Source organism: Lolium perenne, chromosome 7 (assembly GCF_019359855.2).
Source record: "Lolium perenne isolate Kyuss_39 chromosome 7, Kyuss_2.0, whole genome shotgun sequence".
Taxonomy (NCBI): domain Eukaryota; kingdom Viridiplantae; phylum Streptophyta; class Magnoliopsida; order Poales; family Poaceae; genus Lolium; species Lolium perenne.
Genome location: NC_067250.2, coordinates 55,673,882 through 55,691,056, shown reverse-complemented (window position 1 = coordinate 55,691,056; position 17,175 = coordinate 55,673,882). Strand labels below are relative to the sequence as shown.

At 50.2% G+C, this 17,175-nt stretch overlaps 1 protein-coding gene across 1 annotated transcript; it reads right to left on the bottom strand.

Moving 5' to 3' along the window:
- Nucleotides 1–83: 83 nt before the first annotated feature.
- On the bottom strand, nucleotides 84–4,231 carry LOC127317443 (TORTIFOLIA1-like protein 3). The gene is made up of 5 exons (XM_051348004.2): nucleotides 3,288–4,231; nucleotides 3,090–3,210; nucleotides 2,119–2,699; nucleotides 1,004–1,396; nucleotides 84–587 (listed from the first exon to the last, which is right to left on the bottom strand). Exons 1-4 carry the CDS (start codon nucleotides 4,065–4,067, stop codon nucleotides 1,004–1,006), a joined length of 1,875 nt encoding a protein of 624 aa, XP_051203964.1. The 5' UTR covers nucleotides 4,068–4,231; the 3' UTR covers nucleotides 84–587.
- Nucleotides 4,232–17,175: the final 12,944 nt, after the last annotated feature.

Here is a 17,175-nt window from a genome sequence, read left to right as displayed (position 1 = left end):
AACGTGATGTACTCAATAGTCCATACAGCATCATGTAAATTTTTGCTATTCACACTGGACAGAAATTAAGTACTCAAAGGACAAGAACAAGAACAGGGAACACCTGCTCTGCCGCATGTATATGTGTTCATCTGGTTCATCATCTCAACAGGAGCATACCCAAGAACATTTGCTCAATGCATGTCACGCTCAAAGGAACTGCTGTATCCAAACTATGTACAAGCAGTACAAGATACATCCGTACACTAAGATCTAAAACTCACACATGCTTTTACCCTCGGACCTTGGTACACCTGCAATGACCGTCTCAGGGCCGGATGTGTATAACACAGTGTTCACCTCACAATCAACATGGTCTTGCTTCAGAATCTAGGCTCTGTTCTGCAGGGGTCTGAATTGTTGAAGCGACTCCCAAAGAAAAAAAAAACTCCATAACTCATGTACATCTCAGCTTTGAATTCTGGAGAAAAGAGGAAAAGCCCCCAAAGAATGTAGTGAAGTGACACATTTCAGATGACCCCGCCTTGTGTTAATAATGCAGTTGGTTCAGATTTCGGATGGGGCATCTTTGTCTCGCCTAACATATCCTGAATAAAATGGAAACGGGGGAAATACATTAATTGCCGAGAATACGTTATAAATTATAACAGGGAATTCAATAATAAATGTGGGTGTGCAAGAAATGACAAGGTAGTGTCATCATAATTGGGAGGAAAATCTGTGAAGATGCATTACATTATGGTGGAATGGTACCATAAAGTAGACAACTCTGAAGGAAAATTCTGTGAAGGTGCATTGCATGATGTAGGAATGGTAACATAAATTAGAAAACTCCAAAAAATGCTATATGCAAGAAAAGAAAACAGCTACTTCTACGTTGCCATGTTATTGTCAGTGTTTTCAAGGTGTCCTCAGCACATCTGGTTGGCATACCTACCATATCTAATCATGTGGACTTGCTTACTTACAAATACTGAGGTTGAATTCGCATAGATCGACTTACCTATCTCGCCTTGTATTGGGCTGAATTATGCCTCCTGCCTTCCTGAGCGACCAACGTGCTCCTTACAAACGAAGCATTGGGCTCTGCTAGTGGGTTGGTGACAAACCCACCATGAACCCCAAACTTCTGCCTCTCCCACTTATGAGAAGTTTTGCTGTCCCCCGAGTAGTTCGCTATGTCGGTGACAGGGTACCTTGAAGAGTATCTACCGCCATCATTTCTCCTCCAGAATTTTGGGCTCGGGATGCAGCAGGAGTTCATGCCAGGTTCACTGTTTGGCATCCTTCCTGAAGAGGCCGCCATATCACGCGAGATCTTGTCCAGTGCCATTTCCAGACCGTTCACCCTTGTCTCCAAGGAACGTATCCCATTCTGGGAGCTCCCCATAAATTTCTAATGAACAAAAGGAATTGAAGTGTTAGATGTGTTCTCAGTCTCCGATGAACCAAAAAAAGAGAAAAAATGTATAAAAAGCATTTGGTGCGTTATGTGGAAAATAACACAAGATCATAATAAGCTCAATAGATTTGCTGATTGAAACATTGCCATGTAGGCACTAAATGTCATGCACTTGCCCAGGTTGTCCCCATACTATGCCATTGCTCATGTCTTGATTTATCATTGGACTGGTGCCATCAAGACACATTCAATGGATGCATGATTCGTACCAATCATTATTGGTCAGTGCTACGCACTAAGACCAACTTCAACATCCACAAGGTTATCTGAAAACCCGACGGAATGCATGAACTTGCATTGATCAACGATTTTTTTTTTCCTTTTACTTTTCAGTTGCACATGTCTAAACCCTACCATCAACTGTTCGTTGATTTTGATGTAAACTTCAAAATCAAAATCAAACTATCATTCCCTATATTACCTATGATACCCTTGCCAAAAAATTAAAGAAATTTGATGGGTTAAGATAGTACATTTTAAAATTTTGTTTATTAGGTTAAACTGTATCCTTGAGTTTATCCAATATTAGATGCCAGCCAGCCCAGGTAGAAAGTACTTGCATGAATCCAAATAATTAAGAGTTTCGATGGGTCCTGAAGATATGACATACAACATAAGAAGTTAATGTTTTTTCGATAAAGATAAGGGGTATTTACCTGGAGAAGATCAAGTAAATTTGTCTGTTGATTCTCAATCTGAACTAGCTGCATCCTGATCTTCGACAGGTCCTCATCTTTGTGAGCTGACTCAAACTCCTCAGGCTCTTCTGACTGAAACTCTTCAGGCCGATCCCCAACCTCGGTACTCTCTTCCGAGTCACCATCACCGTTGTATGGAACAACTCTAGAGCCTGACTTGATCCCAGCCAACTTCTTGTAACCCTTCTCCCCACTCTTCTGGAAAAGCATCTTCCGCGCTTCAAGCCTCGCTCTAACATTGCCCTCTTTCAGAAGCTGCTCCTCGGTCACCGTCTTGATCGGGGTGGCATCTGCGGCAACGGTAACGTCAACCTTATAGTCGTATTTCTTGGCTTGGCCCGCGTCGCTGCTGCGTGAAGGCGACGAACCCTTCTTGTTTCTGATGGGGGAAGGGGGGCTGCTCCTTCTGTTACTGACATTGCGCATTGCATCTGACGGGGGCGACCTGCTGGCCGGCAGCGTGTTCCTCCTTGTAACCGATTGGACGGAGTTGGGGCCTAGGGAATCAGCCGGGTATCGAGCATCACTACTTGCGCTGTCTGCTTGATTGCAAAACCAAACGATGTCAGAATTCAGAAAGGCCATGTACCAAGAAATGTGTAATAGCATGCATATAAATCCAAACGGAACATTTTAGAAATTCCTTTTGTCAGAAAAACCAGGAAAGAACAGTCTTGCCTAGTTAGTGTCTCACCAAACCCACTCCACTTCTGTCTTTCACCAAACAAATTCATATATGCTAGCAGTAGTTTAAAGTCCAAACTATAGAGAACAGTTCACTCAATCCTCCAAAAGACAAAAGTTTACTCAATCCTCCAAAAGACAACAGTTTGCTCAATCCTCGAAAAGACAACAGTTTACTCAAACAGCCAAATAATGGAAGAAACAGTAGTGACTAGAGCCAGACTGACAAAAAAAAGGCACATCACCTGTTAGAGAAGATCTGGGCTGGGACGGCGGCGCGTCGGAGGAGCACACATCCTCCTCCATGTCCGGGATCTCCCTCCACGCCTCGATCATCCGGTTCATGGACTCCCGCACAATCTTGACCTGCATTGCCGGGAAAATCTTGTTAGAAATCTTGACACGGAAGCAGATCCACAAGGACGCCGCGGCAAAATCTCAACCTTATCGAATCTCTTGGCCTCGAAGACTGCAATGCAGCCGGGCTTGTGGGCGGCGAGGTCGTCCCCGTGCTCCAGGGCCAGCAACGCGAGCGCCTCGGCGGCGGCCTTCCTGGCGGCCCAGTCGTCCCCTGCGAGCGCGTCGCGGAGGCACGGCACGGCGGTGGCGGCGGCCTCGGCGTCGGTGGCGGCCGAGGCGGCGCCGATGAGGGAGATGAGGGCCGGCTTGGCCTTGAAGGCGGCGCCGCGGAGGAGCTTGAGGAGGCGCGGGAGGAGCGGCAGGAGGTAGGCGGCGAGGTCGGAGGTCGGGGCGGATGCCTCGACGGCGGCGGCGGCGGCGAGCGCGGCGGAGAGCTGCGCGCACTGGTCCTGCTCGTGGAGCACGGCGTCGGCGAGCGGGCCGAGCGCGGCTGGCGCCGAGGGGGCCGCGGCCCCGGCGGCGCGCGCGGCGTCGACGAGCGCGGCGCGCACGGAGGAGTCCGGGTCGCGCACCCGGCGCAGCGCGGCGGCGACGAGCCGGGGCACCAGCGGCGCCACGGCGTCGCGCGGGTGCGCGGCGACGAGGAGGGCGAGGAGGCGGAGCGAGTGCCGGCGGAGGGGCGTCTTGTCGGTGGGCCGCGTGTCGGAGACGGCGGCGAGGAAGACGGGCAGCTCGTCGGCGTCCAGGCCGCGCGCGATCGCGTCGAGCTCGTTGGCGGCCATGGCCTCCGTGTCCCGGTCGGAGAGGCGGTGCAGGCAGCGGTTCACCCGCTGCTTCATGGGCTCCCTCGGCGCTGGCCCCATGGCTCGGCCTCCTACTGTAGCTCCGCGTCTGCGCCTCCACGAGGGGGAGAGGGAGACAGGCAGGTGGCAGCCGAGCTGGTGGAGTCGGCGGAGACGGCGGGCGGCGAGGTGCCGGGTTGGGATGGGAGGCAGCTGAGGGAAGAAGGCGTGGCGGGTACAAATAGTAATAGCGAGGTCGGAAGTGGCGGGTGAGAAAAGGTAGAGGGTGGGAGATCTTGGTGTGGACTGCGCATTCATATATGTCTTCTTTTGGTGTGTTTTACTACTCTACTAGTAGTATTTTTTTTCTTTTATTTTCGAAATGGTGATTTTTTTTTTGTACTCCAGTACATTGCACCTTGCCGAAAACTTTCAAATGTAGCTCATCTTGCGGTGCTTTGTGTTTTAGATGAGGTAGCCGTGTTTTGGTTGGTGTATGGTTGGGGTGAGTCATGAGTGTATCAGATGAGCTTCTGGGGACCAAGCTTTTCAGGTGGTTTTCATAGGAGCAAACTTAGAGCATCTCCAATCGCGTTTCCCAAAGCGTCTCCCAAACCGCGCCGGATTAAGCGTTTGGGGGACGTGTTTTGTTCGTGCCACCTTTGGGGGACGTCGCTCCTCAGCCGCGTCCCCCAAACGCCTCCCCCAAACATTTAAAATACTTTTTTTGGCTTTTTTATTTCAATTTCCATAAACTAATACATAATTTGGAACGTGGTTTACACGAAAACACAGTTGGGAACGTGGTTTTCCACAAACTAATACATAGTTCGAACCGTCGTGGACACAAATATAAAATTTTGCAAAGAAACTAAACCTAACTAGGTCGTGCATCGAAGGTTTCCTGTGTTCGCTGCTAAGAAAGAACACTCGAGGGCACACCCAGTCACCTAAACTGGAAAATCCAGCGGGAGGATGGTGCCCTTGTTGGTTCTACCGATGAGGCGAACAGGCAGAAACCTCCGTGCACGTGTTCGCTGCGAAGAAAGAACACTCAGTCGTCCTCCTCGTCGGTGATGTCGCCGTGGTAGTCCCGGCGGCACCGCGTCTCGTCGAAGACCTTGACGCTCATGTCCCTGTCGCCGAAGTAGGAGAACAGGAGGATGAAGCCGGCTTGGAGGCTGTGGTGCCGCGCGAACTTCTCCCAGCCGATGTTGAGGTACATCTTGCCGCGCGCGTCGTAGATCACGTCGACGATTCACCGGTAGTAGCCGCACGCAGCCTCCCGCAGATGCATCGTGCGCGGGCGATCGTCGCCGGCGACGTAGTCGGCGAAGGAGTCCGACAGCCTCTGGATGCCGCGCGGGTCGCCCTTGAGGACGAGGACGAACTCGAACCGCACGTCCGGCTCCACGTCCATCTCCGACGATGATGAAGCCGGCGGCGTGGAAGGCGACGGCGAGCGTTCAGCTCTGACGCGGCCACGACCACGACCACAGCCGCGAGGTCGGCCTCCGCCTCTACCGGACATAGCGTCGAGTCTTGTTGAGATGGTGGCGGCTAGGGTTTGGGAGAGAGGCACTAGGGTTTGTGTGTGAGAGGGACGATGAGAGGCGGCCCTTTTATAGGCCGGAGGGAGGCGGGGAGCGGTGGCGCGCATTAACGCCGGCACGCAGAGCTAGGCGCGACGGGACGCGTCGCTGCGTCGCTGCGGGAACTGCACCGTCGATGCGTCGTTGCGGGAACTGCACCGCCAATAACTTTCGTCGCGAGGTAGGCGACGGTTAGGTTAAAAATTTATTGTGCCACTGACGAGTCGGCCCCGCCACTCCCCGTCTCGCTTTTCGTTGTGTCCGGCGTTCCCGGTGCGTCCCCTGTGGGACGGGGACGGGCTCGGGGCGCCGGACACCGTATGGGGGCGCGCCGGACAAAAATGGGCTTTGGGGGACGCGGCTGGAACGGTTTTTTTGTCCGGCGCGCCCCAAATCCCTTTGGGGACGCTTTGGGAGACGCGGCTGGAGATGCTCTTATTGTATTATGAGGCAGCAACTTCCTTCTTAAAGCAAATTGTTATCTACTACCTCCGTTTCAAGGAATAAAGCGTCCTTGTTTTACGAGCTTTTTGTTTGACTAAGAATTACTTTAAATAGATAAAGATTGTTTGTATGAAATTAGCATCATTAAAAAGTGCTTTTCAATACGAGTCCAACGATACTATATACATATAATATAATCAACAATTTTTTGCTCAACTTTTATGGTCAAAGTTCGTCTTGAAATACGCGTGCGCCTTATACCTTGAAACGGAGGTAGTAGAAGAGAGTAATAATGGTACTTCAAATTGCAGAGCTTCGTCCATTCCCGCCGCTTTCCACCACCCTCGTCCCGTCCAATTCTCATCGTGCGCTTCCCTCCGTTCCACCACTCCGTGTCATCCAAGCAGAGAGAGGCGGCCTTGACGGGTCTCGGAGAGGTCCATGTGAGCTTAGGTATCCACTGTGGGTTTTCCTCTTTTCAACCTCAACGTTAAGCATACGCTAGTGCTGCTAATTGGAAAAATCTTATTGGCGCACATGAATGTTCAATTGTAGAGCCGTCTATTGGCAAAATTTGATGCTACCACATAATTCGCTAAGTTCGCAGATTATAGGTAAACGGACACGAACCACCGACATTAGCCAAATGGTAAATATACCGACAATAATAAATTTAAACACCCACTCCCCACCCCCACCCACCTCCACGCGACATGGTTTGCAACTTTCATAAGATGGGTTGTTGGATGTGGCATCATGGATGGGGAGGATCAGGAGATTATATACTGTTGCTAGGTCAGAGAATGGCGCCAGGCGAGGGTGCCGCTATGCCCCGTTGCTCTGCAGCGGCCGACCTCCAAACTATGCAAAAGAATCGAGACCAGGGAGGGGGGAGGGGGTGTCGTCCCCCTTAATGAATCGAATGGTCCTTCGACCCTCGTTTGATTCCGACGGCCGGCATAGATGAAATCTCATGAGACCCGCCCACTATTACTAAAAAAAGCCCTGCCCTGGCACCTTCGCGATGAGGCTGTTTCATGTATGTTCCAACCTGTTTTAAACGTTCAACATTTTTTTTGTTTTATTGAAAAACTTTTGTTAGTTTTCGTGGATTTTGCTTGTCGTTGTTACACTTTCAAAATCTTACTTTTGCAGGAATGAAATGACGACGTCCAATATCATAATTTCCATCGTAGCCCAGAATTTTTTTCGACGTGGTTTGTAAAACAAAATCTGTATTTGCAATTATTTTGTACCGACAGTCATATATTATGGCAAGTAATAATAATAGATAGAAATGTGACAGCTATTATCCGAAACCAAAACAGCTTGCATGATGGTAACAGTGCGTAAAATCTTTCCAAGTAAGAGATGACCATTAACCTGAGAAAATTAGTACTCTCCAGCACCATATAGATCTGTCTCGCCACCTATCATGATTCCTCGCCACCTAAATTTTTCACCCGACCACCTCTCAACACATTGTTAATTGGCTAGCCTGTAAACAGTTAGTAGCACCTGGACAAGAGTGAGAATAAAAATGTTAGCCCAAGTAAATAAAATATTTCACCGCCCATGGTCCATGGATGATCTGCACACTAGTGGTAATCTCCTGTAGTATTAAACCTGATGTGCTTACCATGGCTGACGCAACGCATCGAGATCCAGGAGCATGTGACTAGAAATTCCAATCTTTATCCACAACCCAGAGTCCCAGGGCGGGTCTAAGTAAATCCTGTCCCTAAGAGCATCTCCACTCGTCCCCCCGAACAGGCCCCCGGCGAGCGTTTTTTCCATCCGGACGGCGAAATTCGGCCCAGTCACGCCCCCGGTTCCTCGTTTTCGTCCGGATTTGGGCCTAAATTCATCCGGCGATCCCACGCCCCCGGCCCCCGGGGAGCGCTGGGACTCCGGACGAACGAAAGCGCGCGAAACGGCGAGGAAACTTCCCGCGTCTGGTGGCCCCAACTTGTCGGCGAGAGAAACCGATCGTCGTCCTCATCGCATCGTCTTCCGCGCGCCGTAAAGCTTCGCCGCCGGTCTGCATTCGCCGGCCACGCGGCGAGTTAATGTCGTCGTCTTCCGCGCGTAAAGCTCGCGCCGGCATGCATTCGCCGGCCACGCGGCGAGTTAATGTCTTCGTCTTCCGCGCACGCATCGTCTTCCGCGCGCACTAAAGGCTGCCGCCGGTCAGCTCGCCGCGATCCACGCGGCATTTAATCCCCGCGCCAGCCACGCCTATATACGCCGGTCCGCTCGCCGCGAGGCGTACCCCGTGCTCCACTCTCCCTCCATTCTCCCTCTACTCTCAAGATGGCGTTCTACGACGACGACGGCGCAGCCAACAACGGCTTCGCCCGCCGGTCTCTCCACGCGTGGGAGGGGCACCTCCTCCACCAGGCGGGGTACCCCTGCCCGCCGGACACGAGGCCTCCCGAGGCGGCCGGCGGCTAAGTGCGGCGGCGTTCCAATCCCGCGGCCGCCGCAGGGCCATGCCCCGGACGTCGCCATCGAGGAGGCGAGCAGGACGATGACCGACGAGGAGCGCGCCGACCCGCGCCACCACCCCGACAACTACACGCGGTGGAACTCCTACTTCCTCCAGCGGTGGGAGCGGGAGGCTGGCGGCCTACGACGGCCCGCCGCCTCCGCTGCGCGCAACAACGCCGCGGGCCGCCGACGGTGGTGGGCGCGCCGGGCGGACACTCGAGGCCGTCATCGAGCACATCGAGGGCGGCAACTCCCCGGTGCTCACGATGCCCCCTCTATCGGCATCGAGGGCATCGGCGAGCCGCCGTCGGGGAAGCGTCGGCAGCCACGGCGCATGGCTGCCGGCTCGTCGTCTTCGGATCGGCGTCAAGGTCATCCTTGGCGCCGGTGAAGAGGAGGAGGCGACGTCGCCTTCGACGCCGGTGCGCGTCAAGAAGGAGCCGGCGTCTCGCCGGCGACCGAAGGGCGCAGCAGCGGCGCCCTCGTCATCCGAGAACAGCCTTCCGCGCCGCAGAGCGGCCGGAAGAAGACGAAGAAAGAGGCCGCCGCAAGCCGGCTCGCCGAGGAGGAGGCGAAGCGCGCGGAGGAGGCCGCGATGGCGGAGGCGATCGCCGGGTCGCTTGCCGACATGGAGGAGGAGAAGCGCGCGGACGACGCCGCACCGGATCGCCAGCGCGATCGCGCGGCGCGGGAGGCGGAGCGACGGCGGCCGCCGGACACGGCCGCCGCACGCCAACTCGCCGCCCGCGCCGCTCCAACCGCCAACGACGATGTCGCGCGGTACCGCCGTCTGCGACACCTCCATCCGCGTCGTGTCCCCGTCGTCGACCTCGAGTCCTCCGACGACGATCGGTACAAGCCATCCCCGGGTGGGGAGACGCCGCCAGGCGGCAAGAAGAACTGTGCCGCGCAGCCGAAGGTGCCGAAGGTCGAGGACGACGGCTCCGACGACGGCGGCGACGACTACACGGTGTTCTACCGCCGTATGGGCATGTAGAGCGCCGTGTTTTAAAATTAGCGTTTGAATTCCCCTAGCCGAATTCGAAATATAGTCGAATTCGGCCTCTATGTATGAACTCCGCCCGTTTTAGTCTAAATATCATTAAATTTAGTCTATATTCACCCGAATTTTAGCCGAAGTTTGTCAAGTTTCCGTTTTTTAAATTCGCATCGTCGACTTCGCCTGGGCACGCGGCTGGGAAACTAGCGCTCCCCACGCCAAAACTTCATCCAATCCGGACGAAAATTTCGCCGGATTTGGGCGTGGGGAGCGCCAACGAGTGGGGATGCTCTAAGCCGCTGCCCCCTTCTGATCGCCCAGTCTGTCAACCCCAATTGCTTAAACTTTTTTCTTCAGAAAGGAACAAAAACAACGGCCAATGGGCGCCTCCAAATCTCACAATTCCCCAGTGTCAAACTCATCCGGTGAAACATGGCCGCATGTGTGTTCGCCAGATGCGCTTGCACACGAGACGGCCATGTGATCGCCCTCGCGTGCTCCGTCCATCCACCGGATGGTGAACTGGTGATCTACCGATCTGTTCTGTTTGTTTAGTTTACCTGTCTGATGGCTGGGCTGGCTGGTGGATTTTTGTGCGGCCACTGGGAGAAACGAACTACTGCCAGTGTCAGGGAGAACTAACTACGTGGGTGACATGTTGGTTTGCATCATCATCATCGGTCGTCGATGAATCTTCTCTTGGTTCTCCACACAAGGTTTTTAAATTGGTTCTGCTATAAGAGGATTTTTTAAGGGGTTTGCTTGGAGATGTTTTTGTGTATTGGTGTGCTGTCAGTGCCTAGGCACAGTGCGATACTAGCTTTCACAACATTTTTCCTGCCAGCTGTTATAGTCAAGTGTGTCTGTCATGTCATGGTCTTGGTTTTGTAGAGCTTGGAAGAACATGGGCTCTAACGTTTCCCTCTTCTTTTAAATTAATCTTCCCTATGACCCAGAAATTTCACATAAACTTAGAGCTAGAACCTACTCTCTTCATTTTTTTTATAAATAAGGCCATTATCAAAAATATATTATGTGATATGTAAGTCCACTAATACTAATCGAGTAAAGTTAAGTATATTTCTGCGCCATATGATGGTGTTCATTAATGTAAAAGTTTCTGCAACACATGCAATATGTTTAATTAACCCAAAAATACGATAGCATTACCACATAAATAATTGTGATATTTATTAGTTGGTTGTACTTTTTTTGTTAAAGGGAATATATTAATATCGTGAAGAAACCAATTACACCCAGTTTCTGCAACAAAGAAAAAAAAGTTTCACTATAGTGTTTTAGTCCTTGTAGCAGCAACACAAATACCACCAAGACAATACTTAAAGTCCAAGTTCTCCAAAAACAACGCCTCCAAGAAGAAAAACAATGCGCAAGCACCGTCGCCGCTCAATCGATCTTAGGTTTCACCCTGAAGAAAGTCTTCGCTCTCAAAAATTGTTTTTAACAAAGATATTGCTAGGCACAACCAATTACGGCAAGATCTTGGATTTTCATACTGAAAGATAAGGTTTTAAACTTCTCCTAAACCTACTCCCTCAGTTTTTATACGTAAATCCACTATTAAAAATACATTTTTAAATATGTAAAGCCACTCATACTAATTGAACAAAATTGATTATATTTCTACCTCGTATGATGGTGTTCATTATTGCAAAAGTTTCATGCAAGCATAGAGAATGAGGCACTACATGCTACATGTTCAGTTAACCAAAATACTATAGCATTACCACATAAATAATTGTGTTACTTATTATTTGGTTGGTTTTTGTAATAAAGAGAATATATTAATATCACAAAGATACTAATTACACCTAGCATCTATGACAACCCAATACCGTAATGACGGCATGGATGCACACCACCAAATAAAAGAGAAGAAGCTAAAAAACAAAATTCCCACTATAGTGTTCCAATCATTGTAGCATCAACACAAACACCCATAAATATAACACTGGAGTCAAAGCTCTAAAAAACGACGACTCAAAGAAGAAAACATTGCATAAGCCTAATCATTGTCTGATCAAAGATCTTATGTTTTCACCCTGAAGAAAGTCTCCGCTCTTGTCTTCAACAAGGACATTGCCAGACACAACCAATTAAGAACAACCCTTGTATTTGAAGGCTTTGAACTTCTCTTGTGATGTCTCTCCCACTTGCATGCCATTGCTACGACTAGAATCACCAAACAAGTTCCTCACCGTCGCAAGGACTCGAACCACCATTATTAGTCCTCATATCTCGGCTTCATGCCATTCTTCACCTCTGATTTCACCATGGAACTAAAAAGACATGTCCCATAATGGCAACAAATAGCAGAGCTTTGTGTCGCTCCCTCTTGAAACCAAACATTCGGAAAAGGACATGGGTGCGCATGACCGAATCCATCCGATTCAACAATCTCTAGGCATTAGGCGCCCAAGGGAGTTAGCTAGCGGAGCGTTCCGGAACTCGATGCTTCGGCCAGATCAAGGAGGACAAACATCAAGCAGATCTTCGTCTTGGTGTGAGATGAACCCTAGGACCACCGCCTTTGGTAGGTAGAACGACGATCCCCACGAAGTCCCCTGCCGGCTCCCAATTGCAGCCGGGGATCTTAGCGGAAACCAACGCTGCCACCTGTACCACGTGGAGACGAGGGGCTTAGCCGCGCCAAGTCCCCCACCCACCAAATCAGGTGTCGTGCCACCCTCGCGGCCACACCGTTCGCCAAGATCGTCGAAGAAAACCGGGGCCACCGCCTCGGCGTCTATCTCCTCCGCGTGCACCTCGTCGTCTATGGCCACCGATCTGTAGCAGCCAAAGATCCTGCCGCGTGGGGATGAAAGGCCCGCGCCGCCACCCGTCGCGCGAGGAGATGAAGGCCCGCCACTGTCAGCCGTGCATGCTTTGCCCGGTGGCTTTCTCCGGCGGCGGCGGGGACGGAGGTGGAGGGGTGGGGACGGTGGCTGGAATCTGGATGGTATAGGCATTTTTTTTCTTTCTTTTTTGGTATCTAAAATGTGACTTTTGCGGCCTTAATTATAAATAAAAACCGGAGGCGGTACTCCCGGAAAAGCAGATGGCAGATTAGAGTAATGCATTGGAAGGGACGCATGTTGCTCTAAACTAATGTTGTATATGCTGATTTGCTAATGAAATAATCATGGGAGATCGGGCCGGAGACTTCATGATGCCTACTTTGTAGCTAGAGCGTGAACGAGAGCGAGGGTCCTCCAAAATCCGTTGGGGCCGGCTGGGAAAACAAAATAAGATCGAGAAGAACGCGGAGAATAATGGAAAAATGATAACAACTTCGTAGCTAGAGCATCCCTACGCAATAATGATTGATCTCGACGTCGCAACGCGAGAACACTGGTTCTGGTCGTGATATTCTCTTGTATCGTCGTGTTAATTAGCAGCGACGCTTCGCATGTGTTGCCCGTGTCATGCCATCCTTCCTAGTTCCTACCGATCGACTGGGAAAATAGGCATAACACTGGTCCGGCGCCGTGGTAGCTAGCTCCACCCTGCCCTGAACACGCTAATGAATATTCGATATAGACATTGCTCTCCTGTATTCGGATTAGACGGGAAACCAATTGGTGGGGGAATGGCTAATCCCGATATCATGAGTTCAGGAAGAACGCGATGTTAACCAACAAAAAAATTGGTGCAATATGAACTTCACCGAGAACGATTTAGCAACCCAATACCAACTAAATGAAGAAGCTAGATCGACCCGGCTCAAAAGGGAGAGAACAAGATGAAGCTAGGATGCAATGCGAATGACGCTGCATCAGCAATTAATGAAACAATCTGTAGTAGTTCCAATTTGATTTTTGATAGACGACTAATTCTCGGCTAGAAGACATCATCCAATTTCACGTGTAATTTTTTGTGTGACGGGGAAAATTTGGCTGCAATTACATCCCTATGTGCAACTGCAACCCATTTGCAGAATTTGTTGCGGTAGAATTTCTTGGAAGCTCGGAAATGATTTTCGATCTCGGTATGTAACGGGATCGCTGGGGCTGGAGCCTGTAATCCGTGTAGAACTAGGCTAGCAGAGCCACGACGGCCCCCGGCCCCCGGCCAAGCGCCGCCAAGCTAAGAGCATCTCCAGTAGCGTTCCTCAAACCGTCTCCAAAGCGATTTGGGGCACGCCGGACAAAAAGACGTTCCCAGCTGCGCGCTCCAAAGACCTTTTTTGTTCGGCGCGGTCCAATACGGTGTTCGGTGCCCCGAACCCGTCCCCGTCCCACAGGGGACACACCGGGCACGCCGGATGAAACGAAAAGCGAGGCGAAGCAACGCGGGCCTGACGCGTCAATGGCTCGGACGCTCAACCGCCGCCTACGTAGCGACGGTGCAGTTGCCGGGAAGCGGAACCCTCGCATTGGCAACCGCGTCGACGATGCGGCAACCGCCGGAATGGAGCGGGGACTCCTCGGAAGAGCAACCACCGTTCATCCGCGCTCAATACGACCCGTACGTCGGCGCTTTTGGATCTTCACCGCCCGCATCCGACACCTCCAGCGACGATGAGCTACATCTCCGAGCTCCCGTCCGACACCTCCAGCGTGGGAAAGCCTGCTGGATGGCGCCATTGGTGGGACAAAGCCCGGACGCCCAGCAGCGGCGACGATTCCCTGCCGCCACTTGACAACGCGGTGGAATGACTGGGCGTGGAGGAGGACGCGGAGGAAGAAGGGTCAGAGGAGGCGACGGCGGCGGAGGCCCGTGTGAAGGCGGAGGCGGACGCGAAGGCCAAGGCCGCCAAGGCCAAGGCGCAGCCGGCGACGACGAGGAGGACTCCGACGAGTCGGCCGACACCGCCTCTTCGGAAGAGGTGACGAGCAGGAAGCGCCACCGCGATGACGACGACGAGGCGGGCCATCATCGAAGAATAAGTAGAAGGAGTAGTTTAAAATAATTTATATGTAATTTAATTATATTTTTTCGAAGTTTTATATGTAATAATTTGTTTATGTTGAACCGATTTGAATATTAGTAAAGAGTTTTATTCTATCTATTTAATTTTTTTTTAATGTTTGGAGGCGGCGTTTAGGGAAAATAAATCCTATACGACCAAGTGCTTGTGCGACCCGGTGGTGGACCAAATCTAACACCACTCATCTGGAAACAACCAGCACTGCTCGTCATCCATCCGACTGTCTGTGCTACGTGTAGGATGTGGAACGTGGTCTACGGCCGGGTCGCTCAAGCACTTGGTCGTATAGGATTTATTTCCGCGTTTGGGGGACGTCACGAATAAAACACATCCCCCAAACGTTCAATCCGGCGCGACTTGAAAAAAATGCTTTAGAAGTCGCGACTGAAAATGCTCTAAATGGAGCATATGCGGGTGAGCGGCGTACGTCCCGTCCGACGTCCGTCTACATACATGTGTGCTAGCGCCGTGTGGAGTGGGCAAACCGGCCGCGGACACAGAAAAAGAATCAGGCTATGTTTGGTAGTGAAGTAATTTTGAAGTATTTCAAGAATACCACAGTTTTCAAAAATACCACAGTTTAAGATACTTTGATATGTTTGGTTAGGACCAAATACTGTAGCATTAATACTTCAGTATCCCATAAACTGTGGTATTTTTGAAGTATTTAAAAATCAACCCCAGACCTCTTTTTTGTAAAACTGAGGAAGTGAGAAAAATGGCTCGCTATGACCTCATTGTTGAGCAGCAGCAGCCGCCGTGTTTTCTCACGATATTGGACCATCCGCAGCCATGGACAATTGGACATAGGAAAGGATGTGATCTAACTATTTGAAAGAATGCTTCTCCCTTTATTCTTCATCCTCTTGCTTATTTCTGGTTCATGTGAGCCATCGTCTGCGTTGAGGCCAAGATGATTTAACAGTGGCCTGCACCATCTCCAAAGAATTGGATTCTGCAGGTTCATGAAGAAGCTGCCGCCCATGAATGGACTTGGAGAGCAGGCGAGCAGCTACTGGTGCGAGTATGACGCCAACTGCCCGGTGCAACGAGGATGAGCTTGATCTTCGTGTGGCTAGGTCTCGTACTTTGATCAGTTTCACGTCGGCGACGTTCGCAAGTGCAGTGAGGTGGAGCAGCCGGGCTACGGCGGCACGGTTCACGGGCATATGGAGCGGAGCAGCCAGACTCAGGCACTTGCTTTCAAGGTCCAGTTTACATAGATAATTACAACACTAGCCAAACAACCCACGGTATTCCAAAAACTTCAAAATACTTTGATTTGTCAAAACTGCAGTATCCAAGCCCAGGTGACGAAGTACTTCAGTTTTGGTATATTTTGGTTTTTGAAATACTTCACAGCCAAACTGAGCCTCAACACCGACGGTACGTACGCTCTCGTTTCGTTTCATTTCATTTCAAACTCTACGCTATTCCAGATCGAGCATCGTGTCTCTATTCCAGATAGCGCCCGTGCCGCGCGATTTCTCTACGTGTACAGCCGCAGCTAGCGCTGGCTGCGTGATGGAGGGGGCAGAGGCCGGCCGGCTTGACCGCATCAGGGCATCTCCAGCGGCGCGTGCGTCTGGGTCCTGCTCTAGTGGAACGACACAAAGTGATCGAGCCGTTCGCGAAGACGCAAACTAGGCCTAAATATGTACTAGGCCTAAACATTAACCAATACCCCTTGAGTTATTTCGATATGCCGAAACATTTTTGATCCTTTTCTGAAACAACCCCTATGTTTTCCTATAATTCGATTGGAGTATCTTATCCACTAAAAAAATGATGACGAACTTTAAGTGTGTCACCCTATGGTTCGTGAATAACGTGGACGAAATCGAGACTCCTCTCCGATCAATAATCATCAGCGGGATATGAAAATCCATAACTTACTCGACGATGAACAAGTGATCGTGTGAACTATTAACGAACATAATTAATTCATTTTGCCTCGCGATATTATTAATTGTTCGAGATCTGATCATTTGGTATCAACCATACCTAGTTCGATCTTGTTCCCTACAAGTCTCTTTACTCGTTTTGTGATAAGGTGTTCATGTGACCTAGTCACATGCTTGTACGCGGTGTCAATGCAATATCATCGAGAAGGGCCCAGAGAATATCTTTCCGTCATCGAGTCAGACAAATTCCACTCTTAATCCATGAGCCTCACCTAACACTTTTATAATACCCAAATCAACCTTTATAATCAGCCTATTACGGAGTGACATTTGATACCATCAAAGTACTCTTTCGGTATCAGTGATTAACATGATCTCATGGTCTAAGGATTAGAACTACTTCGTATGAGCTTAATATAGCAATAAAACTTGATGACTTGATCACATTCTATACCTACTTGGGGGTGTGTGTTCATCACATCATTTTTCTAATGACGTGACCGTATTATTAACAACATCCAATGTTCATGATCAGGAAATCTTGATCATTAGTTAATCAACGAGCTAGTTAAGAGAGAGGCTTTACTATTTCCGGTAATATAATTCTAGCATGAAAAATAAACATCTATTATAAACATGTAATAATATAATAAATATTTTATTATTGTCTCTCGGGCATATTTCCTTCAACCTCATATCTACTAAAGTCTTTACCAATTCTTTTATTACCTGACTAGGGATAAAGTGAATGCATGTGCTATATAATTCTTAGTGACAACTAAGAAGTCGTGTTTAATATATGGATCAT